A 25,363-nucleotide genomic window follows, 5' to 3' on the forward strand; every position below is an offset into this window, starting at 1 on the left:
GTCACTGTCTGCCATCCAGGAAAATTAACCGAGGTGCTTTCTTTCGCCCGGGAACACGTGCGTATGTTCCGGAACTGAATCCGCGGCGGTAGAGAAGGACATTTCTCTTTAATTTTTGGGTCAGAAAAAGCTCCAAAATAAATCGGGGAAAAAGAGAACCAAGGTATTGTTTTTCAGATGAAAATATATTCAACGTTCTGATGACATTGGATCGAAATGCCCAAGTTTTTTCCGTTTCGAAAAAAAAACTCCATCTGTTTCATATTAAGTGACTTTCTATTACATGTATCTAGACAATTTTTAGCATCGATGCATCTATATTTGACAAATTTGAATCGCTTAATATGAGAGGGAGGAAGTACCGAAGTTTCAGGCTCTCTGTTTTGGGCACGTTCACCCTCAAATTGTTATTGAAAAATCCTCAACAACAAAAAAACAATTGTTTGGCGTACTTATTTGTGGAAAGAACGGTGCAAGGTTGCACCCAACGGTGCAAGGAAATCCCGGCAAAGCCACCGAAACGGACAAACGGGCATGTGGTTCCGTGGTACGTGGGGCGCTTTCCGGAAAAGAAAACACGAGGGATCTCAGCCCGGAGACACTCTCCACTCCGAGCGCTCAACACAGGAGTGGCGATGCGGCGCCCACAAACAGAAGCCACTCGCCCGTCCCGGCAGGGGAGACAGGCCTCGCGCCGCCGGCGCAAACGCCAGCCAACGAATTCCTGGGAGTAGCATTGCTAGTGGCCCGCGTGGGAGTGTGGGACGGTGTGACCGACCGGATCTTGCCCTTTTTGGTAGGTACGCTACTCTACTTCTGGTAGTGCTCCGATTTTGAGTACGTGGCAGCCGCGCCTTGCTCTGTCTGCCGCCCCTGCCTGGAAGGATGGAAAGAGCCCGCCCGCGGCTGACACGTGGTGGTGGGCACCCGCAGGGTATGGGTGCGGGTTGAGCCTTCCATGCCCTTACCGTCCTCTTTGAATTTACTTCCGATAGCCGTCGCCCGTCGGGTAGACGGGTACCCGCGGGTAAAAATACATTAATAAAATTTGATCAACAAGAACATGTTCCTTAGAAACGGCATCATATTTCTCAAAACCACAACAATTTTGTCATCAACAATACTATATTAACACATTATAAATAACAACAACACATAAAAAGATAATACTATATCGTTTAAAACCGTTAATGGCAACACATCACACATGTATGAGTTTATTATACGGGTAAAAGGGTATTGGTTATGCATTCCCATACCTGTACCCGCTTTACCCGATGGGTATGAAGTATTTTTCATTTGCGTACCCGTGGGTTAAAATTCTGTCCCAAAACCGTACCATAATGAGGATTTACCCGCAGGTTACGCGGGTAATGGGTACCCATTGTCATCCCTAGGTGGTACTACGACGAAATGTTTTCCACGGGGCTTCTTTGACTAAAATCATAGTAAACAGAATTTAGCATGAACGTTTTTTTAATTCATGTGGATCATTTTGCTCTCAATATTATGGATTGTTTCTCTTCAGTCCTATCCTCCGAAGAGAACAAAACTGTTTTCTGAGAAACAGCCGGCGGTGGACGCACGTGCGGGGTACTACTAATAGCGGAGTACCGTTGCCAGCGTAAGATATTCGACGGAGCTTCTGCAGGCGAGATACAATAACCACTCTGCAACTGACGTTAATCGGCGAGTCAGTAGATTAATACTCTAATCAGTAAAGAATCACCCGGCGCCGACCTGATCACCTTCGACGCGTTTGCGCGGGCGGCCCAGCTGGCTGACGATGAGCAGCAGCCAGCAGCCGTCACTGTCAGACTCAGACACACCACAAGGATTCGATCGGTGAATCTTTTTCTTCACGTCGCTGGATACGTCTTATGCTATGCTCTAACCAAGTCCACCGGCTGTCTGAAGAAAGCAAAAGATAGTTAGTGAGGTCACTGTCTTGCAATCCAGGAAAACCAACCCAGGGGCAAGCACCCAACACTCCAACAGGTAGTAGCTTTCTTTCTCCAGGGAACACGTGCGCATGTTCCAAAACTGATGACCTTTTATCGAACCTGTTTTTGCAGTTTACAAACGTATGTAGAACTCAGAGAATAATGGTACACATACATGTAAAGAACTTGTAAAGATTATCGCACTTCGTACAAGGAGAACTCGGGATGCCCGCTTACAAAACTAACAGACAGACCAGCGATACGGTTCATCAGAGAAATCAGAATCAAAATCAATCCACTGTCTGATGGGCATAGTCGGGTAGTACTTTTCTGAATTCTGACGCCGTTTAATGAGGCAGTTGATCCATCGTCTGAAGGAACTCCTCCTGCAGTTTCTCCCGCTCCAGCTTTTGTTCGACAGGACGTCCCCCCTACGGATGCAAATGGGAAGTTAGTTCATTCAGTACTTGTGTCAGGATGTTTGTGTTCTGCCCATGTTTGCACTGGTACTATAGGAACAGGAGTCACACCTGCTATATCTCTAAAACAGGAAAGCAGATGCATACCAGACGAGTTTCTTAGGCCTGTTCATCTGAAGATAGCTCCAGAAGATGTTCTGCCTCCCTAAGGAACAACGCTGTAAGCTGCTTTTGCCCTCTTCGGTAGACTATACATGACCGGGTGTTGATTTTTGACTTGGTTTTGTTCACATCGCTTCCACTGTGAAAGAGAAGGAAATTATAAGAGATGGATCAAAGAGGCTGTGCGGATTTCATAACATGATGCTAACTTAATATGCACTCTATGATTCAACACCAACTTGTTTATGACACCTTATAATTGTTACACAATAGAACTGAATATTTTAATGGACGAAACATTGTCTAGTTTTCCATAGGTCAAATGAATCACAGGAAGCATTCCAGCTCCATTTAGATGTTGATATTGTGGCAACTGAGTGCGTTCTCCACCAGAACACAGGCTTTCTCATAAAAATAGCCACTAACAACAGTGCCTGCTGGTAAATTTACCGAGGACAATAACAGTAAAATGTGTCCAGTATCCATGCAGACTAAGGGTAGGAAATAAAAACAGGTATCTGTTCAGCAACATGGAAAACCTCACACCGCTACCTCAAGGAGTCTTCCGGATCAGTGGAATCAAAGTTGTCGAGCAGCTGGCTATCAGATGCTTCTGTTCCAGTACCTTCTTCAAGTTCAGCCATTCTTGCAAAATGAAAGGATTGATCAACAAACTGCTGACACTTGACAGAACTACATCAAACATAACAGGTGTATAATGCACGAAGGAAGGAAAAAAACAATAGCCAAGAGGGATGTATTACTTCACTTTTAGAAGATCCACAAGCAGTCCTAGTGCTCCATGATCACCGCAGACCTCCCATGTAGCACTTCGGACCTCTGCATCAGATAGTTCACTATCCTCACTAGATCCAACCTAGAAAGAGCAAGTTCAAAGAAGAGACTCGAATCAATTTTCCACAGCACATGGTTAAGATATGCATTGTTTATTTGTATGGCTTTTTCATGCCAAAAAAAATGATAAATAGTAAAAAAGTCAGAGATAAAAACAAAACAAAAAGGATCTCATCATCTCATCAACAGTAGGTAATGAAGCAAAATATGTAGAACATGAGGCTAAATAACCCACTTCAATCCCTCTTGTTTCGAGAGTACCCAGTTCGTACCTTAGAAGTCAACTCATGCTGTTTAGACTTTACAATCTAGAGTGTGAAAACACTAACCTCTTCAAGCAATGAAGCAACCTGTTCAAGCTCATATTCTTGCATGGAAATCGTGCGAAGACTACTTAAAAATTCTTGAGGGAAAATAATTTTATTGAGATATGATGGAACTTTGCGTTGACCACTCCAACTGTAACTAGAAAAATGATTAGCATTTCTCTTGTCATCATCAGCTTCAACAGAATTGGTGCTGTTACCAAAAAATCCATTATCAAGCAAACTTCTAGGTAGAAGACATCTCAGTTCAGCCTTCTGCAATCATAAAAAAGAAAGTGAGATCCATGGTGGCAAGTGGCAAAGGCTGCACAGAGGGCTGGAATTTGTTAAAGCAGGCATCATAATCTCGAGCTATTTTCCAAAATATAAATAAAAAACGAGGCGTTCGAACAAGGTAAATTGTGAACATTAAGTCGAAGGCAGCTAGAAGGTATTTAATACTCAATTCCAGAAACCTGGTGCCACGGTAAGTTTTGAACATTAAGTGGAAGGTATCGTTTGTGGTGAACTACGTGGGTGAACATCTGTGCTTGTTCCGTTATCCTGGTGATAGTGGAACCAGGCCGTAAGGTCGTACGGAAAAATAAGGTATCTGAACAGCAACATAGTAAGACGCATACAAGAAACACTTAGAGGTACCTGCATCTCAATAAGCTTCATCTTAATGTCAGCAGATTTGACCTGTCTAAGAGCTTCTACTGGATAATGAACCTGCACTTAGAGCAAACAAACCAGAAGATAAGCAGCAACTTCTTACCGAGGTCCTAAAAAAGGTATCAATCTATCATTTATCAAACTTCAACTCCTAAGTCTAAAATTCCAAAGAATAATGACTTGACACTTTTACTTTACTAGCACAACACCCATGCGTTGCTACGGAGTATCAAATAATCCATACCCACTAACATATCAACGTTTTGTATCTAATCAATAGGTGGCATGGTCTGAAAGTGACAAATCGCCGCCACCAATTGAGTTCTTTATATGAGTATAAAGATTCAGGGTGAGGCTGTTTTTTTTTTGTTTCATTGGACGCCTAACCAAACAAGAAAATTAGCCAAATATATGTCCTACAAAATTCATCACAAACTTTCAGCACATACATCGCTGTGAGGGTTACCATGAGATAATCATCTGGATTATTGTCAACCACAAATCCATATAGGTACAGGAGCTCCTGCGGGTAAACACAAGTATCATCAGTAATTCTGTTCCGACAGCCATACATTAATTATGACAACTTCGCTAGTATTTTAATGATTGCTTGTTGTTTTAAATCCAAACACAGGTAGTTAATCATGAAAATGAAGTACAGTTCATCTATAACAAACATGACAGTAGTGTAACTTCTTGCCCTGCACCAACAAGGTTGAAAAGTATCTTCTAAGGTTCCAAGTACTACGTAAAATCGAATGTAAATATGCACTGCTCCAGCATATGTACTAAGAGTATGTTCTTCTTCCCATTTATTATTTAAGCCAAAGGCTAGATCTGCATGATAATTGTATGAGTACCTCATTTCCTTTGTTGCCATAGTTTATGAGAATTTCTGTCCCAGCCTCAACAGAGCTGTTACCAGCTTGTGCTTGAGAAAGAAACAAATAAGGGGAAATTAGATCAGTGACACGGCAAAACTGTATAAACTGAAAAACAACATTTATGTGAGATTCTGAGGCTGACAAATGAGCCCCAGGACCACTTGTAAGAAAGTGACACACTGATGCTGGTTTTAAACTAGCATGATCTATATGGTGTTACTGAGCAATTTGCCTCCACACAGACACACACTCATAAGGAACGCTATAGTCCTATAACAAAGACAATCTTGAAAAAAGCTGAAATGGAGAACTATCAGATAGAAAATCTAGCTTAATTACCAAGCATGAGGTACATTGAAGCAGGAACTCCTGTTGTATCTCCCACCGAATCAACTTCCCATGTCGCCAGAGCCTTTACATCTAGAGTAGATAATCAAGGTAGTTAAGAATGGGAAATGAGCAATGTTTGTTTAATAGAGAAAGCTTCAGTTTCCTCACTAGTAAAAAACTCATGTAATTCCTTGCAAATATGCACTTAAATTTAGATCATTCATGTACTTTGGTTTGGACTCTTACTATGATTACAGAAATCGATTCCTGGCACAAGGCCCTCTACCCAAATTGACTCCATGTTACGTGACTCCGAATTTTCATCACCACTATTACTCTTTGCAGTAATGTCGGTTTCCTGCAAACAAACACCAAGAATTTTGTAGTTTGGTGGATGAAAATATCAATTAACATACTAGAATCATTAAAACTAAGATACCTCATGCCCATTATTATAAATGATTTGCAAAGATTAGCACTCAAGGAGTTCTATTTCTACCAACTATATTCCAAAATATTAGGGTCCTATGTAGTCCATGGACGGCCGTAATTAAGCCCTATTTAGTCCTTGAATAGTTAGACTGTAATTTTTCAAACTGAACTGTCAAACATGATTCATATAATGATCACAATATGGTTACCCATAATTCCAGCAGTTACATGAAACCATTATTTCAGCAGCAGCCTTTCTCTAGTTCTAAAAAAAAACTCGGTATGTTTAAACCTATTATTTTCCAGTTGTTTTCTGTGGCCTTCAAACAAGCCTACTGTTAAAATGATTAAAAAATTCAGTACAGCAAAAAAACAACTGGCGCCAAATGTGATAGTTCACTGCAATCCTAAAATGAATGGAACTATTCACCAGTCAACATGTCGGATAGTACGTAGTGATAAGAATAGTAGTTTGCACTTCTTCTCTTTGAAGTTACAGATTTCTGAGTTAACTAGTTAGTCTAGTTTCACAATAACCATATTCCACAAAGGTTGTGCATAAGAAATGAACATAGAATCAGTACGCGTAATTGAGAAAAGTAATCCACGTATGTGAGGATGACAAATAATTAACATGAATCTGAGAGTTGCTAGCATGTTCTTGTTCGGGAATACTGCAACTAACCTGTTGGATAGTGATACTAGAATCACCCAAAACTTCCCCAGTTCTGGTCTGTTGTTCATTGACTGAACCCGGAAAAACGTAAGAATGAGGCAATGGGATATTCAGCGCTCGAGTCCAGAAAATTGAGTTAGCCCTGTCATAAAACTCATACGACTTATTAGCATGGGGAGAAAAGGGTGGAAATAAATTGCAGATAAATAAAAGGCCTCATTTGGCATTGCACATATGCTAAGCAAGCGTATTTGAGGAAAGGACTGTCCGTTAAAACCATCACTCTAATTAATTATAAAGTTCCTAAGTAATCAAATCTTCACTTTGATCTTTACTAAAAGAAGCTAGTTTAGTCGCTGACTGGATGCAAGGTGTCAAAACATGTTGACCTAGTTGTATGACAAATGCGTAATTTGACCTAGCTATTTATATGGCTAAATCATTTAGAATATCGGACTTTGAATGTTGATCTATTGCATGACAAATGCCTAATTTGGCCCAGCTATTTATATGGCTAAATAATTTAGAAAATCAGACTTTGCACATATCAGCATGAAAAGTCATGTTGATAAAATGGTGACCAGTCAAACTTATGCTGTTCTGTTCATACTATAAATGCAAACCGTGATACGTACCAAAGGAAATCCTCAAACTGCACTTCACTTGAGCTGCGAAACAAAACTTTTAACCTTTTAGCATTTAGAAGATGGAAAACCCCGTGAAGGAAACTTTCATGCAATATAAAAGGAATAGTTTTATTAGCAAACACGCATCAAGGTATATAGAATTATAAGAATCATCTACTGGCTACTCAGTACAGCATGCTATACTAAACATTAAAATTCAAAGTCTCAGCATGATGGTATACAGAGTATATCATCATCTGTGAGGTGCTTCATTTGTGAATTAATGGATTGCAAATATGCCACATATCAAAAAGCATAAAACCACGAATGATTCACTCCAAATGTCAACATTCATATGAATTCAGTTACTTACTTTTAATAGGGTCAGGTGAAAAAGCTATCTCGGTCAGAATACACAGCAAATCTGGCCATCAAAACGTTTTTTAAGTAATTTAAATTTTTAAAACACATTAATATTAAACATTTTGTAAACTTTCTTTAAGGCAAGCAATTTGCAAACTAAAACATGACCATAAAAATAACTAGTACTAGCATGAAGTTGAATCATAAATACTGTATACATTGAGATTCACCATACACTGCAACAATGTCTCCTGATAAGGTTCCCTTCAATGAATCAAATGAAGAAAGCAGTGATGACAAGCATGAGCATCGGATGCCGCTTGCTCCTATATTATATGGGTGTGGCTCTATGTCTAGGCGCCTGGATTTTTAAGCAAAAGGCTTAAATCTCAGTCTACTTACCAGAGCAGTTGGATTGTGATTTGGATCTCATCCAAACTCAACCCGACCATCGTTCGTTTCGAATCATAAAACATAAACCAGATCCAACGCTTGAGCAATCAACTTATTCTAACTAAAAATCAGGCAACTTAGACATATCAAAACCGATATTATATTCATATCACATGAAAACACCGGTATCACCCTTGCTCAACAGTTGTGAGGTTCATATATGAAAAGCTAAGCTACTGTAAAAAATTAAGTTGCGGTGCAAAACCCATGTACTGCGAAACCACAGCATAGAAGCAGTTAATAATATAATGAAGGAATCTAGGCATGCATCATGCTTGGGAAACAAATGTAAGTAGAGATTAGTATCTAGTGGGAACAGCAAATATAATTACAAACCTTCCTGACTCATCGACACGTAGAAGCTCCTCGACCAGACCTTTCACCTTATCATCGAATAATGTTTGTAGTGACTTCCTCTGAAACAAAATCACCAGTGTGTTCATTTCCACTAATGTACGCTCCAATGCCCAGTACACCAAATAAGTGGTAGCGACAGTTTGCACTGCTGAACCTGCATGACAGTAGCACGGTGCAGCGTCGTCCCTTCCAATTCGGCAAGTTCATCGTCGCTGAACCAAACGGAGCTCCCGAAGGTGCTCGGAAGCATGTCCAAATACCTACACATGCAATGAGAAGAAGCTGCAAAACTTAGCATTGGCCAGGTGTGGTTGTAGAGAGATTTCAACTGCGGTTCTTACGGTTTCCAGAGGGAGGTAGGGCGGAGTCGCTCGGCCATGAGGAAGAGCATGACGAGGAGGCGGTCGTCGACGCCGCCTTCCTCGAAGAGCGCGCGGCACCGGGGCCCGACGAGGGGGTCCTGCAGCACCCGCATCGGGGTGACGGCGAGGTCGAGCGGCACCACCATCATCACCCCTGCACCAACGCCGATGGGTCAGCCGCGCCCACCGCCCACGACCTTCTAGAACCCTCCCCCCCACCCCCCAGGAGGCTGCTTGAGAAGAGAAATAATTCTCACCGTCGGTGGCGCAAACCTCGGCGCCGGTGGAGTAGACGCCGAAGCCCTTGTTGCGGTCGCAGGCGCGGATCGTGCAGCCGCGGAGGTCGGTGCCGTTGGCCTGTGGCGGGAAAGGGGGCGGCTGGGTTTAGGACCCGATGGGGGCCGGAGAGTAGGAGAGGGTAGGAAGGGTAGGCGCGAACCTGGAGCCATTGCAGGAAGGACTGGAGCTTCCCATCGTCGCACGAGGCGGCGGCGGCGGACATGGTGTTAGACGGAATGCGCAAGAGCGAAGTTGCCTGAAGGCTGAACCTCCGAGCAGAGGGACTTCTAACTTTCGGAGGTTGTTTTAAACTTTTCCGAAAAATATGAAACCGTTTAAATTCGAAAGCTTTAAACTTCTAGGTCAAAGGAGCTCAGACTTAAGACTCTTCAGATCGAAATTAGATAATATCGTTTTCGCACCAAATGTACAATCTCTTCGGCTACTTACCTAAAAAACCTCTTCAGTTGCGATGAATACACAAAACTCGGGTTTTATTTTATTTTACTACTTCCTCCGTCCTAAAATTTTCTACGTCCTAAAATAAGTGACGTGGATTTGTATAAAAATCTATACAAATCCACGTCTTTATACAAATCCACGTCACTTATTTCGAGACGGAGGGAGTACATGATTTCTTTTGAAATTTATCTATCCGTTTTCGCACAAAAATTCCTGTATTCCAAACGGTTTGAGGCGACAGAGTACAAGCACCAGGTAATCTATCTGCTATAAGAATATATAAGATTATAGATATGATGATCAGGTCCAAGTTACATTCCTCTACCAGTAACAACTGACAATGACACTAATCTCTCATTTCATCTGACCAGCTTGCATTGCATGGCAGTGCAAGCATAGATAGTACAAGACAACCGAGGCATCCTGGCGGCGAGCTAGCAGACGAGCGAGGCCCGGAGAGAGTGCGCAGTGGGCAGGTGGGTGCACGATGCCCAGCGAATCACTGACTCGGACACCGCCGCCTCTAGGTGCTCCCGCTCGCTGGCGCCGAAGGTGTGGTTCCTCCTGCCCCCGACAACCAGCCGGGACAACGACGTCGAAGGGTTCCCCCTCCTCGCCGCCCCTAGAGAGCTGGTAGGCTCTGCAGTCCTTGTATCTTGTGAGGATGTGGCAGCAAGACCTGCCGCGGTGGTGGCATCGTCAGAAGGAACCTTCTTCTCGCCCGAGCTGTTGTTTCCTGACGGTGATTGGTCAGGCTCTTCGGATCCTGGAGCACAGAAGAATGAAAAGCTCGGCATCGACACCACGGGCGACGGGAAGACGGCGTCCTTCTCCGACTCAGGGTCGCTGCTGAATGAGAATCCTGAAGCCGCACAAGATGGAGCTGGAGCATCAGCAGCGGAGAATGCAGAGAAGGATGACCTGCAGGCGAATGTGGGAGAGCAGGGGTTTTCCAACAGGCTCTGGCAGGTGACTGGGCCACCTGTGTTGAAGCTCACATCGCGGCTGTGTGGCACCAGCGGCATGGAGAACGAGCACGCCCCGGGATCCTCCCTCCTGAGGCTGATCTCGTGGCAATGGCCGCAGGAATCTCGCGACTCGTCCGAGTGTTCTTGTATCCAGGAATGCTCTGCGCAGGAGCAGTTGTTTAGACAATAAACTCCACAAGGTGAACAATTATAGATTACCATTAGGAGAGAGGAACCATTAACAGCTGATCTGTACAATAAGGTCTGGAAATGAGGCAATGACAGCCAAACAAAGATTCCATGAAGAGTGACAGATATGAGTCATCAAAACTAAAGAAGCAGCCATGTGATTGACAAAAAGAAACATGAAGTGCCAGCATGGATTATTATTTATTTATCTGTACCATTGTGAATCTACCAGAACATTACCCTACCACAAAATGTGATGAAACTCAACCTTTTTGCCCAACCGTGCAAGTTTGGTTACCACAGAACTTTAGATGGTGCTAGCTCATGACTTAGCAGTGAAGACTTTATTAATTTATCCAATTCAACTTTAAGTAGTAAACAATTGTAAACCAATCAGTCACATTTTGATTGACATCATCAAGATGTCCAGTTGCATGAATGTACAGATAGGAATCGAGAATGAAAGATCGGTTCCAAGTTTTTGTTTGATGCTAATAATGTACGAAAGGAATGGAATTTCACACCCTATGGTTTCTTAAAAGATGAAATCATGCCTCACCTAGAACTTGCTCGGCTGTGAGCCTTTGTCTAGGATCACGCCGCAGCATCCCGGCGATCAGCTCCTTGGCTGAACCAGAGACCTTATTCCAGGGAACTGAAGGGAACCGCAGCTCTGTCGACCTGATACACTCGAATATCTTGGACTTTGTTTTCCCCCAGAATGGCGGGATGCCGCTCAAGAGGATGTACAGTATAACCCCAGAGCTCCACACATCGGCAGCCTCAGTGTACCCACCAGAGAGCACCTCCGGTGCAATGTAAAACGGACTTCCTACCGTGCCGCTCAAGCTTCGGCCTGACAAAAATTCAAACCCGAATTCAGCTTTCAAATACCAGTCTTGACAAACTGCAGCCACAGGAAGTGATCAGATTGTCAAATATACCAGGCTGGGTATAGGTGGCGAGGCCAAAGTCCGCGAGTTTGATTGCCGAGGACGGCGATTTACTGACAAGGAGGATGTTCTCCGGCTTGAGGTCCCGGTGAACTATCCCTTTGCTATGACAATGTGCCACAACCTCCATGAGGTGCCTGAAGAGCAATGCGGCCTCATGTTCTGGGAAGCAGCCGCGCTCCTCGAGGCGGTGGAAGAGCTCCCCGCCGGCGCAGAGTTCCATGACGAGGTGCACGGAGTCTTCGTCCTCGTACACCGCCTTGAGGTCAACGACGTTCGGGTGGCCCGAGAGGCGCGCCATGACCTCGATCTCGAGCTTGACCCCGCGCACGTCGTCGGGGGACGCGAGGCGGTCCTTGGCGATGGACTTGCAGGCCAGCGCCTCGCCGGTGACCAAGTCGGAGCAGGACCGGATGACGCCGAACTGGCCCCAACCGAGCTGGTCCCCCAGCGCATAGCGGTCCCCGAGGCACGAGACGTGCGCCGCCTCCAGTATGGCGCCTCGCAGCCCCGGCGCCTTGTACGAGTTGTACTTGGCTTCTTCTTCTTCTTCGCAGCCGCCGCCGCAGCCGCCACCGGCGGCCATTGCCAGGAGCTCCCACACGGGGACGAGGCCCTCCGCTAAATCTCCGGCGACGTCGGCGAATATCCCCCTCGCCGCCCTAAGCATAGGCCGCGGCCTCCGCCCCCAAATCTCGCAGCCTTAGCACCACTCCTCCATGGGCATTCGCTGGGCAGCTGCTGAATCTGCCACAAGGAAACCGAGAAACAACAGCCAAAAAACACAAGCTTTAGCGCACGAATCCCCTGAAAAATCGTTTCCCAGAACAACAAAAAAAGACCTAGAAATCGAACGAAGATTCAGGAGCCGCCCGCCCCGCTAGAAAAGAAAAAGGAAACCGCCACAGAATTCAAAATTCAGCCTACAGGCGCCCGCAAACCCGGCAGGGACACCAACAACCCACGCCGCCGGAGCACGAAGACCCCCCTCGCTCGGCTCGCGCTCGAGGCCGCGCAGATCGGAGCAGCCCCGCTCGTCTTGCTTCCTCGCTCGCTCGCTCTCGATGCAGCAGCCCCAGAGATCGAACCGCAGCCCCAAGAAAAATAGCCACGCTCTCCCACCAGATGAAAACGCGGAGGACAGGAACACGACTCACCTACCCGCGTCGCTCCGGCGGCGGAGGGCTGTCGCCGACGGCGGGGTCAGCTCGCCCCAGCTCGTGCCATTGCAGAGAGAGGGAGAGGGGGGTCACGGAATTGTTGTGGGCTGTTCCGTTGGTGGGGGAGCCCACCTTTTGGGCACGAAGGGGGATTATAAATTAGATTAGTGAAGTGGGAAAGCGAGTCGATTAGTTAGTATCTTTCCCTAAAAGCAAAAAATTCGAAGTTGCCAACATTACCCATTTGTACTATCCTGTTGGAGCAGGGGTACCAATCATATCATCATCATATCCTAAGCAAACGTCCATATATGGTATTTACTAAATGTTTTTTTCCCTCCATATCACCCATTTTTTTGTGTGTTTGATCCGAATCCGTAAACCGCAGACCATTCGGTTTTTGTCTCCACCCATTCGATTCTCATTTCGCGCGCATTCGAGTTTCCACGTGAAATCGACCGACCTATCGATCTGAACATTAAATTATTATCTAACGGGAAATTAGTGAGAAAACACACGTTTGGGTGCGACGTGAAAACTACTAAGTTGGCCGCCTGAAGTGAGAGGCCGCGTCCTAGCTAGCCCTTTCCTTTTTCGCCTTCTCGAGACCGATCGACGACCAACATGGACATTAATTCGTTATCCAGTGGGAAATAATTAGCAAGGCAACATATGCGAATGTGGTCGTGCAAAGCGCACGGCGGTCATGTCGTATCTAGCCGCCCCCCCCCCCCCCCCCCCCGCCGAATGACGGATTGGATCAATACGTCATATAATATAAACTTGTGAACTGACATGGAGTCGAGGGCCTAAAGGTTGATCAACGAACCCGCACCAGTTATGTTGCCTTCCGCACTAGGTTGGCCGAGCGAGCGGGAGGCCATGCCCTATCTAGTCCTTCCCTTCCTCGCTCCGGAGTGACCGTTACGGACACAAATTGGTTATTAATTATCTAACCGAAATTCGTGAGGCCATGCATTTCAAGACCTAAAGTTGCACGTGGTAATAACAGATTAACGAATAATGTTACTACTATGTTACCTTTTAGACCAATGTAATTTGGATATTCGCTCTTAACTTTACTCTCTTATTAGTTTTTGCTAGGTTAACTCTCTTATTACCATGTGTGTCCAGGATCTAGATTTTGAATAAAATCAGGGATGGGTTTGAATCGTTCTGGTGTGGTTGGTACGGCCGGGTCTAATTTTAAAATTGTTACCAGGTGTAGACCGGTTGAATCAGGATCGACTTGCTGTTTTTATATTTGGAACCTCAAACTAAACTAGCTAGCGTCCATATAAATCTGGGGTTATGTATAATTTTTGTGATGCCGACAGCTGAAATTACCGACATGCAGCAGCAATTTTGCTACAGTAAGTTTTAGCGCGCCCCTCGGCTTGCTGCGTACGTACAATACAATAGCTAGAATCGTGCTAGAATTTTGAAGTCATATGGTCAAGCTCGAAGTACGCGTCTCCTGAGCATTTGGAGCACATGTCCAAATTAAGGACTTTATCGTCATTCTTCGGTCGTCCGAGACCTTTTTATGCCCCCAAAACTAGATGCTTATTGTTCAAAATAATAATAGTAATGCATATACCTACCAGTGGAGCCGTAGTTTATCTTTTCTCTAATGGAGTATATATAATACTTTCTTTCTGGAGTACTTATCACAATAATGTAAAGAAAACCCCAATGCCCAAACTAACTGGGGTCCGAGCTATATATCCAAATTGTGCCGTTTTATGATCAAGTTGCACCACTACCTAGTGGTATATATTTTTAAACTTAAGATCGCTAATTAACTAAGAAGGAATGAAGGGGTTGCTTTTCATTCCAAAGAGGAGTGTTATTTTTTAAACTTTGTTTCTTGGTTGCTACTGAAGTGGGAAACTAAAGATTTGTATATTTGCAAAGTATTTATGTGGTTGGTAGGCCTTGGCAACTCCCAGCCAAGCGTGTCGAAATTAAAGTGAGAGGACGAAGCCGATGGGAAGCAGAAAGCAAGCCGAGAGGCAAATATACACTCTGCGTACAAAATGAATAAAATGATCGGCTGAGTACTACGTAGTACTATATCAAGAGCCGGCCATTGCGCCAATATACAGTTTAGCAAGAGTGGGTGAGGGAGTAAATTAATAAGATCACGGCCGTTAGTCGTAAGCTCGTCGTGATTAGATGGACGTACGTGATTAATTTAGGATGCAGAGGGCATGGATTGCAGCCGGTAGGGGGGTAGGTTGGTCTTGGTCGATCACCTTTTTGGAACCAGCTAGCGAAAGCTACACGACGAATAATCCGGCCGTTAGCTTAATTTGGGACAGGTTGACCTGCTACGCTTGACTTTTTTACTCCCTCGTTACTTGTACCACGCGACTGTACTAGCCTTTTGGCAACAGGTGCTGAATGGCAAAGGCTCATGTTGCGAATTTTTTTAGTTAATATACATGCATGAGTCAAATTGAGTACAGCAATGAAAGAGTATCCAAAACTCAAAACATAGAATGAAATTGTGTGATAAATTCTTTACATAGTGAGGATATCATGATAGAAAATATCATGCATGCATGTGTAACAAATATGAGTTTCTCACTAAATATGTGTGAACATATTAATGATATGATGATGTGGCATGCTTGCATGTTGAGAGAAATCAAGTAGTTGGTTTCTCCTACTTAGATATAGAAGATTACATGGATCTCATTATCAATATTTATTACTCGTTCAAACTAAACCACGACAAGAATTATGAAACGGAAGAAGTGGATTAAGTTTTTTTTTTCCTCACGATCCCTCGGGACCGGGTTCCACTATCAGACGATAACGGAACGGACATACAGAAGTTCACACCCCATGCAGTTTTCACACACTTGCTGCACTAAGCTAACAAGAACGCACACAACAGTCTGGAGGACACCGAAAACAGTGTTTCTCAAAAGCTAAAAAGGACACAGCCGTCAAGCAAACTACTCACAGAGCAGACAGTATCGCCAAGCCATCTCAAAAACAAGTGCCATCCTGGGGAACATCTTGGTTACACCTCACCGGCATCATCATCAGCTCCACCCAGCAACCTCGGAACGTCCACCGCCGCTTGAGCCGGATGCTATCACAATGCTTCACTTTGCAGGATCCTGGCTCCCTCTCGCAGCGCATCTGCTTTACCTCCAGTTTGCAACCCTGTCGAGTATTTTAAAAAGGCACAGGCATAACAGATCAACTCCGCAGGCGATCTAATCAAACGGTGCTCAAAACAAGCTCTATTTCTCAATTTCCAGATTGCCCAGCATATAGCCGCGAGGCAAACAATTTGCAAATTGCAACTAATTCTAATATGTTGTGTGATCCAAAGAAAGTACTGAGAAAAACAAGATGGTCTGGTTCCAGCCCCAATGGCAATGCCCACTATCCCCCAAGTGTATCTAGCAGCAGCACAAGTGAAAAACAGGTGGTGTATAGTTTCATTTACAGAACAAAAGCGACAAGAAATGTCCCCCTGCCAGTTCCTTCGAACCATATTGTCCTTGGTGGCAATAGCATTATGCCAAATTAGCCACAACATAATTTTAATCTTTAAGGGAATTTTGGCTTTCCACAAATGGTAAAATGGTCTATTTGGACTATGACTGGTCAACAGATTATACATGGATTTGACTGTGTATTTTCCAGTTTTAGACCACTTCCAAATAGGTTGACCCATGCCCATTAGTTTAGAATTTAGCTTTGTTGTAATCATATTGGCAATTTTCATCCAGCCATCTCCGAAAAGTAAGGTGCCAGCGCCTGGATGCAATATCAGCAATAGATCAACCTACATCATTGGAAATTTCAAAGAACCCGGGGAACTGGTCTTTCAATGGAGCATGACCACACTAGGAATCCCCTCAAAAATCATCTCTTCTCCCATTTTCAAGAATCATCACCCTCCCTTGGAGATATAATTCTCTCAGCTCAACAGTCACTTCCACCCAGGGGAATCAGATTGTTTCCCTTTAATGTTACAAATTCCCTTTCCTTTCAGGTATTTCCTATCAACAATTGATTGCCATATCCCAGTTTCAGCCTTCAGCTTCCACCACCATTTGCATAGCAAGGAAGAAGTGAATTAAGTACGTCTGAGCTGAACATAATCTAAGTTACAGAACCGATAAAACTACACGAACCTCCCGTTGGAGGTTAGCAACAAGATTTCAGCAGCTTAACTTGTTGATGATCACTGATCTTTACTACTCTTCTAAAAAAGCCTTGTGGTGGTGGCGGTACGTCATCCCTGCACTTCCACCTCTTACATGTGGGACCGGCATTCCCATCCGTTCCCTCACCACCTCTCACAGACTCACAGTCCCACGGCCGATTCAAATCAGATCGGAGAATCGATCTGGCTCGTCTCGAGGTGGCTGGTGATCGGAGTCCTCGACCACCAGCCCACCAGGCACAAGCCCACAGATCCCCGCGCCCCTCCTCCCTAGCCACCCGTCACGCCGCGTCACCACCCTGCCTCCTTTCTCATCTGTAGATGGCGCTGGATCTGTAGAGGGCGCTGGGACCTGCAAGTCGACGGCAGCAAGTTGTGGTGAGCGCGGATGGGTCAGGGTCAGGCCCGGACGGCGCCAGAGAGTTTGCTGGCAGTGGGCGCGGACGGCTCGGGCCTTGAAAGCGCGAGAGAGTTGCCGGGCGGTGGGAGCGGACGGATCAGGCCCAGACGATGCCGATAGTTGTTGGACAGTGGGAGCAGACGGATCAGGCCTAGACCCTCTGCTCCCCCCCCCCCCCCTCTTTCTCATTTGCAGAAGACGATGCATCCATGGAGACTCGGCTTGCCCACCACCGCTGAGATCACCTCCACAAGTGGTCAAATCCCCGCCGCCACCAGCCCCTGATTTCTCCGCCATCGCGAGTGAAATCTGCTCCACAACCTGCATGCTCCATTCTCCCCAATGTCGATATTCTTCTCCTCCTCGATTTCTTGTGAAGCTTTTATTTTTATGATTTGCTAAATCCTCTCAATTTAATTTATCTGAAGAACACACGGTCTCATCTCAGTGCATTGGGATTCAACTTACATTTGGTGGCACATAGGTAGATGTGTCCCAATATTTGGTTGTTTCGGATTTTTTGGTTGGTAAAATTTCAGTGGGGATTCCATGCGTAGTAGCACGAAAATACTGCAAAGGAAGGAAGCACAGGTTTTCTCCTCTTTCATTAAGCGATCAATTCAAAGCTCCTCCTGATTTCCACAGAAAATACCATTATTTTTTTTCCTGTCTGATCATCAGACTCTGATACAGCTGGCTTCTGTTATACGGAGTAGTTTCTTAACTTGTGCCAGCTACGTGCCTATATATCTTTCTATAAATACACACTGTGTTAATTAGTTGTGTATGTTCAATGTCGATATATATGCTTAGAAGGCAGTTGTTAAATCCTACAGATGTAGAGATAACTAGATAAGTCTGGAAAAGACGTCTTCGAAGCTTCTAAGACAAGGCATGCATAGGGCTGCCATAGCTAGCTAGCTTGTATTGTAGTATACTACCTCTGTTCCATAATTCTTGTCAAAAGCTTACATTCATCTAGACACTTTTTAGGAATAGATACATCCAATTTTGGACAAATTTGAGACAAGAATTATGAAACGGAGGGAGTACATAAGTAATATGTATATGATTTGCACTCTATTGCACACTGTAGAGTACCAGGTCGCGTGTGTCCATCTTACGTAAGTATCTTGGGGGTCTCGCTTGGTCACTTTTAGATCCTACTCACAGTCTAAGTCTGTCCATCAGAAAGATTGTTTGCTCCTAACAGAATCATTTAATGTGATGAGAAAACATTACGAATTAGCTTGAGAATTGTTGGATAAGAGAAGAAGAAAAAATAAACAAATATGATGAATAAAGAACACCTAATTTGATCAATGGCCGTTTATCTTGCACACAAACATATATTTTTTGTTTTCACTGACTGATAGAGGTCTATCTTCTTGATTTATTTTAAACATCACGTGTTGTGCTCTTTCAAATAGACAATGCAAATTAACTACTTGCATTTGGAACAAATTGTTAAAAATTTATTCTTACTTATCCATATGCACACCAAGGTCAGTACAGTCAGTTTGTCCTAGCAATTTTTGAACCTAGGAGTAGTGTTCGATTTCAGAATTCACTTGTCAGTGATGTTACACTACTGGCTGATAGCTGTTGGTTCTTATTTTAATAATTTTGCAACTTTATCATTTCATGAATGAAACCACGGACTAATCCCTTCTGTGGTATCAGTAAGGTTACAAGAGTCTTCCTTTTAGTGTTGATTCCAATAGTTGGATAACACTATCTGATAACTACTCTGACTTCTTTCAAGATAGGAGACTTTTGACAAAAGTATCTCTGCCTTCAAGGGCAACCTTATTTCTTCTAAAGGAAAAGAAGTCTTTGCCTTGCTGCCCTAGCACCAGTCTTGAATACAAGGATATAACATATGCACTGGCGGTTCATATTGGAATAATTGTAGTAGTGATGAAAAAGCAAAGAGATGTCGCCCAACGACGTGTGCAGTACTCCAACTGGTCGCTTTGCGGTTGAGGCATTAAGCAATAGAAACCTAACTTGCGGATCCTCAGAGGATGAAGATATGAGGAACTAGAATATGATAATGTTTCATACTCAAAGTACCCTCTCATCAGTAGACATGTTGGGGCGAGGAGAAAGCTCAAATGGTAGTGATCTCGAGATGGATATATTTCTTATGGCATGCTTGCTTCATTATGCATATAGAGTTTCATCTTTTGTTGATCAAATTTTCCATGGGATTTTAGGACGAAAGTGTCCTCGTAATTCAGGATACCCAATTTAGCTTGCAATTTTCAGCAACTAAAATATGCTATCAATTCTAGGATTGTAACGCTACTTGCTCATTTCATTTGACTTTACTATTTGATTGTTTTCTTTATAATTTAACATAGTAGGTAACTTTGCCATATGTACTTTCACTTCATGTACCATATAACCAATAGATTTTTATAATATGCGATTTGTTGTTTCTTAACTAGAACACTGTCCGCATACTATTACCTTTAGTAGGGTGCACTTTGGTCTTGATGTTGATGCTGCAGGTGAGACGGAGAGGTGATGACTTATGATATTTACTTTTATTAACTAAACCTAAATTGTAGGATGTACAAGGAACTTAACTCCATGGATCTGCTTTAAGTCAGCGTGAACAGTAGTTTGACCCAAGGACAATAGAAGAAGCAAGAAGTGAATGCCTCGGGAAAGAAGACGTTGACGAAAATGAGTGTCTTTTGATGTTTCAATGATTTTCTTTTGGGCATTATGGCTTGTGCCTCAATTATATTATGATGGATCTGATACAATTGTTCTGGCATTAACGTGTGTGATGAATGGAAATGTAGTAATTCTATCTTATCTCAAGGTATGGTATTTTGGGATCTGAATTAATTGTGGTGTTCCTTGTGAATCAAAAGATCATGATGATTTGATACTTTATGTCGGGAGTCTATGTATTTAACTTTACGATGCGAATTATTAGGAAATCTTCATGGCAAAATGTGTGGAACTTTCTAATCACACGGTTATGCCACATGTGAGGTTATTTAATTATTTTATGGTGAATAGTAATTTTCTATGATAAATTGTTGACATAAAAAAGATTGAATATTTGACTTGGGCACAACTATTTACTCTGCTTTATTTAAGGCTATTCAATTATCAAAACACAAGAGTGTTATTGGTACTTAATGATTCTATTTAGCTTGCCGAGGATTAAACAAAGCAGAGCAAATAGTTTTTTTACAATCAAACATAAAAAAATGTTATGATTCCGTAGCAGCGCACGGAAACCTAACTAGTAATAAGTAGCCGGCCGGCTATCTAGGTCTTTAAGCCTCTCGTTGGAGGTGTCCTTTCCTTCCCCTGGCTGATCCGCCGATGCTATATACGAGCCTGACCTGGAAGTCGCCGTCGCATACTTGCTCAAAAAAAAAAGACGGGCAATGGCAAAGCAGTTTGCATTTGCTTCTTTTTTTTTTGGGGTGAGAAGACCCCAATACGGATCGGTCCATCTTGAGGCCCAACAGAGGTTAATCGGCCCATCCGTGCCTCCGAAAGCCCTATACGCCCTCTAATAAATACTCGTACTCCCAATACGCGACCCCTCGAAAAATAACAAATTATACGCGATACCCTCGAGTAGTCGAGTTACAAACGGGTCCTCAGGTGGAGCGGATGCGGACCGTCCACGCCTGGTGTACAAGAAAGGCGCGATCCAGACCGTCCATATGTCCAAACGAAGAGCAAGGCAAAACGCTCGCCGAGGGAATCTCTCTTTCTCCTCCCGCACGTCATTTCCATCCAATTCCCACGGGGAATCCAGAACCTTCTAGAGGGAGAACGCTCCGTCTCCGCTCCCCGGCGCGGCGGCAACAGCCATGGCGGATGCCTACTGGAGGTACAACGCCGACCCGCGCCAGCTGCAGCAGCAGCAGCAGCAGCAGATGCTGCCTCCCTCCGCCAGGGCCCCGAACGCGGCAGCCCCGGCAGCCGCAGGGCAGCAGCCCCTCAAGCGGCCCCGCCCCGCCGAATACTCCGGTTCGTTCTCGCCCCCGCCCCGCCCCTCTCCCTGTCTGATTTCCACCGCTGTTCCTCGAGCGCGGATTTGATCTCTGCGTGCGCGCGTGCGTGCGCTTGCGCGGGTCTCCGTGTCTCGATCCCGGGCGAGGGTGGCGCGCCGTCGTTTTAGGGTTTTAGCAGGTCAATTCGCCCCCTCGGTCTGGCCTACGCTCGAGCTGACGTCACCCGGGAGTAGTTTTATGGCTCGTTTGCCTCCCGTCGCGTTGCTATCAAGCAGTTGGTAGAGTGTGGGCACTGTTCAGCGTGCTGACTGCTGATGCAGCAGTCCAGTGAGGGTTATGTGGGAAAAAATTATACCCGGGAATGGGGTTTCAGTGGGCGTCGAAGTGGGCTGGTCGCATGGTAAAATTGCATGACATCTCGATTTAGTGGTGCTTAAATCGATTTAGTGTTGCGGGATTCTGCGTGCTTCTTTTTCAGTTTAGGATAGAAACTACTGGTAGTTCTGTTTCCCTGTGTATCTTTTCACATGTGTAGTTCAGCAGTAAAATGATGTAGTGCTAGATTAGTTTGCTGATAATTGTACTCTGAACCGATATTTTCAATAGACGAGTCATGCTGCAATAGTAATGCTGCATCAGATTATTAGAATTCCCAGCCACTCTCTGCTTTCACTGTATCTCCTCAACCAGTACCTGAACCCAGTAGACAATACAGACGGCTTGAGAGAGGCAGAGAGTATGTTCCTTAGGTGCATATAAAATTGTGCAATAGTATGTCTTGAGCTTATATTTACAGTTAACTTTCGCCCGTTCTAGATGTACCTGGTTCTTCTGAGATGGCTGGCTATTACCCTCGTGATGAAGAAAGGGCAGGATATGCTGCTGCTGCCGCCGCTGCTGCTGCAAGAGATACGCAGGCTCTGAATGCTTCATATGAACGTTATCTACGCACTGGGGTATCGTCATTTGTTTCTTGCATAATCAATTTCTAAACTACACTTTTTCTCGAACACTTGTGAACAACACTTTCAGCTAACATTTTTTTTAACTTCAGCAAATTCAATCCCATGGTGCTGGCCCTGCCGGTGGATCTATTAGGCCTGCTGCAGGAGCTAATGCTGGCTACCAACTTGATGATCGTGTGGCTATTGGGGGTGTGGAAGGCAGGAATGTTGGTTTTGGTACTGGAATGCCAGAGCCTCCCCTTCCCCCAGATGCCTCAAACACGTTATTCATCGAAGGCATCCCTAATGATTGCGAACGACGAGAAGTTTCCCGTATCCTTAGACCCTATATGTTTCTGTAGCTATCTTGCTAAAATTTCATTTTCTTGAACTTCATTTGTTGTCCTTCGGAATATGCCTCCCATCTTTTAGATGATGGTCCTTAATTTCCCCCCTCAGATATCTTCCGGCCGTTTGTTGGTTTCAAGGAGGTGAGGCTTGTAACCAAAGAACCAAGACATGTAAGTGAACTATTAGTTGCTGTCCGTCCTTGCCTCACATTTGATTTCCATGTATTATTCTAATTCATTTGCTCCTGACAGCCTGGTGGCGATCCGATTGTCCTCTGTTTTGTTGATTTCACTAATGCCGCTCAAGCAGCTGTTGCCATGGAAGCTTTGCAAGGTGAAATAAATGAACTTGACATGCATAGATATTTCCCAAACAATATTATTTTGTTGACAATAAATCATTTGCCAATTTTAATTCTGGATCTACTGTTGTTCGAATCGAGTCTTGTAGCAAATTTCATGTTCCTCAAGCTGACAACTGTGACTACAACACATGCTGGTGTTGGTCTTACCAGCATCCATTTTCCACTTAACTAGTGTGCTTTCTCTTCTTTTCCCTGGTGTGCTGCTTGTCTCATAGTTCTGCTGAATGCATAAAACCGAACCATACGGGACTCAACATCTGCATATGTGTTTTTTATTTGTGTGGAATGGTGGTAGTTTGAAGCCCTTAACCAAAACCAAACGGTCAGTTTGTGTTGGTAAAATAGAACTCTTTCATCACTGTCGGTATTGGCAATAAGGGTATGTTTGGTTCTTGCCCACCTATGCCCTACCAATTTTTGCCAACCATTGGCTACGGATTCCTTGGCAGCTTGGCCCATGCTTGGCCAAATATTTGGCAAGAATTGTGAAGGGAAGTGTGAGGTGGCGGGCAAGATTCCATTGGCAACCAGTCAAGTAAAAACCGAAGTAGCATTGGCTGCCGAAATTTTGGAAGGGTATATTTGGGCAAGAACCAAACATACCCTGATTGTTTTTTGTAACCAGATGTTTTGCTTCACAGGGTCAACTTGGTGTCCTACAGGTCACTTTTGATGATGCTAGTTCAGTGATAGATGTTATTCATGTGGTAATGCTCCCCTAGGTTGTATTACGTGGGCTTGGGACTAGGCTCGTGCCTAAACATTCTATAGCCAAAAACGGTATGGGTAATTCTTAAGGCAATATTTTGCCTAAAACTCTTGAATAGCAACCTGTTGTCATTCTGCCACCCACTTCAGCAAGCTATATTATTCCCTGATATGGATACTGCTCATTAATGGTGCTTGCCACACTATTATATTGCCCTTACTCCAGAGCTGTGGCTAGTAAGCAGTCACTCGTAGTTGATTTCTGTAGATCGATAGAAATAATCAATTCAGTCGGCGTTAGACGTTATGTCAAATATATCAAGGTAATGTATGAAACATACTCATGAGTTCCTGTGGCGTCTTTTGTAAGCAAATCATTTTTAATGGAACAAACTAATTTTGGGTATGTTATTCTGAATGATCTAGTGGTCATTCTGAGACAAGGTGCTGCCATCTGTCACTCACCACCTGCTAGGATTTGCTCAGGCATATCTTTAAGGGTGTGCTACTCTTATGTTTGCTGAGCCATTCAGTTAATGTGTTTGTTGGCTATGTGATACTGTTTGCACTCAGTGCTGCCACTTTACAAATCTTTAAAATCCACGGTTGATTTTGCAGGATATAAGTTTGATGAACACGATCGCACTTCACCTCATTTGCGGTTGCAGTTTGCTCGTTTTACGGGTCCACGGGGGCAATCAGGACCTGGTGGTGGTGGTGGTCGTATCAGGCGTTAAGTTGGCTAGGTGATCTGTGAAACTGCTCAATCCATACATTCGTTCAATTTTCTTGAACAACAGCATCAGCTAATTTATTTCTTATCACTCTGTAGGAGGCCCGATCACATGGGGTGTACAACAAGTTTGATGGTGATATTTTGATTGTTGTTCAGATGTATTTTTCCCAATAGTACTAGAATTGTTAGCTTCTACCAGAGAAATCGATAGCATGCACCTTCGGTCGTCCTAACTTTGCAATGTTTCTTTTGGACCAAATGAATTGGTTAAACATGGAAGGCAGAAATGATTTTGGTGTCCGACAGGCTATGTATGTAGTCACTTTACAAATCATAAAAATCTATTGTTGATTTTGTAGGTAGTAGTCGTTGAATTAGGCGTTAAGTTGGCCAGGTGATTCATGAATCTGCTCGGCCCAGACATTTGTTGATTTCGCTTGACCAGCATCATCCATTTTGTTTCTTAATCACCCTGTAGGCCTAATCACATTGGGTGTCCAAGAACTCCCCAGTGTGCAAGATTTTCTTGGGCAAAAAACTGTTTAAGCATGAATGAAAAAAAAATGGTTGCAGTCTGTAATTGTATATTGAAAAAGCCTTTTGCTTATTAATGTGTTTCGGGCAAAGAAATTTGAATCTGAAAACATGTGTAATTGTATATTGAAACAGCCTTTTGCTTACTAATGTGTGTTGGGCTCAGAAATTCCAATCTGCTCTTCCGTGTTGCATGATGTGCAGCTAATATCTGATAACAAGAAGAGATATTAGCTGTTGAAAGAAACTACGGTTGAGGATCCAGACAAGAATAAGCATCCAT

The 25,363-nt window shown here is 44.0% G+C and overlaps 3 protein-coding genes across 4 annotated transcripts; 1 reads left to right on the forward strand and 2 right to left on the reverse strand.

Annotated features, from left to right (window-relative positions):
- Positions 1 to 2,033: 2,033 nt before the first annotated feature.
- LOC100842937 lies at positions 2,034 to 9,435 on the reverse strand. Its single transcript, XM_024456957.1, has 17 exons — positions 9,282 to 9,435; positions 9,100 to 9,199; positions 8,822 to 8,996; positions 8,635 to 8,740; positions 8,460 to 8,539; positions 7,317 to 7,349; positions 6,691 to 6,823; positions 5,820 to 5,931; positions 5,583 to 5,663; positions 5,220 to 5,290; positions 4,826 to 4,882; positions 4,345 to 4,416; positions 3,709 to 3,960; positions 3,289 to 3,401; positions 3,077 to 3,169; positions 2,510 to 2,663; positions 2,034 to 2,374 (listed from the first exon to the last, which is right to left on the reverse strand). Exons 1-16 carry the CDS (start codon positions 9,342 to 9,344, stop codon positions 2,522 to 2,524), a joined length of 1,683 nt encoding a protein of 560 aa, XP_024312725.1. The 5' UTR covers positions 9,345 to 9,435; the 3' UTR covers positions 2,034 to 2,374; positions 2,510 to 2,521.
- A 344-nt stretch (positions 9,436 to 9,779) lies between these two features.
- LOC112269792 (calcium-dependent protein kinase 34) lies at positions 9,780 to 13,007 on the reverse strand. 2 transcript variants are annotated; one of them, XM_024456958.1, is made up of 4 exons: positions 12,851 to 13,007; positions 11,685 to 12,440; positions 11,300 to 11,596; positions 9,780 to 10,712 (listed from the first exon to the last, which is right to left on the reverse strand). In XM_024456958.1, the coding sequence occupies exons 2-4, from the start codon at positions 12,361 to 12,363 to the stop codon at positions 10,018 to 10,020; spliced, it is 1,671 nt and encodes a 556-aa protein (XP_024312726.1). In that variant the 5' UTR covers positions 12,364 to 12,440; positions 12,851 to 13,007; the 3' UTR covers positions 9,780 to 10,017. The 2 variants fall into 2 exon arrangements, with proteins under 2 accessions (XP_024312726.1, XP_024312727.1); XM_024456959.1 differs by having other exon boundaries at positions 12,855 to 12,989.
- Positions 13,008 to 21,171: 8,164 nt separating this feature from the next.
- Positions 21,172 to 25,016, forward strand: LOC100821534 (nuclear speckle RNA-binding protein A). The gene is made up of 7 exons (XM_003557056.4): positions 21,172 to 21,459; positions 22,260 to 22,399; positions 22,498 to 22,720; positions 22,847 to 22,908; positions 22,990 to 23,071; positions 24,429 to 24,556; positions 24,643 to 25,016. Exons 1-6 carry the CDS (start codon positions 21,300 to 21,302, stop codon positions 24,545 to 24,547), a joined length of 786 nt encoding a protein of 261 aa, XP_003557104.1. The 5' UTR covers positions 21,172 to 21,299; the 3' UTR covers positions 24,548 to 24,556; positions 24,643 to 25,016.
- The last annotated feature ends 347 nt before the right edge of the window (positions 25,017 to 25,363 follow it).

Source organism: Brachypodium distachyon, chromosome 1 (genome assembly GCF_000005505.3).
Source record: "Brachypodium distachyon strain Bd21 chromosome 1, Brachypodium_distachyon_v3.0, whole genome shotgun sequence".
In the NCBI taxonomy this organism is placed as follows: Eukaryota; Viridiplantae; Streptophyta; class Magnoliopsida; order Poales; family Poaceae; genus Brachypodium; species Brachypodium distachyon.

Bases quoted from the DNA above. Each gene is read 5' to 3' on its own strand.
- LOC100842937 (XM_024456957.1), bottom strand. From the start codon at position 9,344: ATGTCCGCCGCCGCCGCCTCGTGCGACGATGGGAAGCTCCAGTCCTTC. The intron at 5,664-5,819 runs GTAAGAGTCCAA...TATCTACTCTAG, and splicing joins AATCGATTTCTGTAATCATA to ATGTAAAGGCTCTGGCGACA. The intron at 3,402-3,708 runs GTTAGTGTTTTC...TGCTCTTTCTAG, and splicing joins TTGCTTCATTGCTTGAAGAG to GTTGGATCTAGTGAGGATAG.
- LOC112269792 (XM_024456958.1), bottom strand. From the start codon at position 12,363: ATGCTTAGGGCGGCGAGGGGGATATTCGCCGACGTCGCCGGAGATTTA. The intron at 11,597-11,684 runs GTATATTTGACA...AATTTTTGTCAG, and splicing joins CGCCACCTATACCCAGCCTG to GCCGAAGCTTGAGCGGCACG. The intron at 10,713-11,299 runs GTGAGGCATGAT...GCTCCTGCGCAG, and splicing joins CACAGCCGAGCAAGTTCTAG to AGCATTCCTGGATACAAGAA.
- LOC100821534 (XM_003557056.4), top strand. From the start codon at position 21,300: ATGGCGGATGCCTACTGGAGGTACAACGCCGACCCGCGCCAGCTGCAG. The intron at 21,460-22,259 runs GTTCGTTCTCGC...CGCCCGTTCTAG, and splicing joins CCGCCCCGCCGAATACTCCG to ATGTACCTGGTTCTTCTGAG. The intron at 22,721-22,846 runs GTATCCTTAGAC...TTCCCCCCTCAG, and splicing joins CGAACGACGAGAAGTTTCCC to ATATCTTCCGGCCGTTTGTT.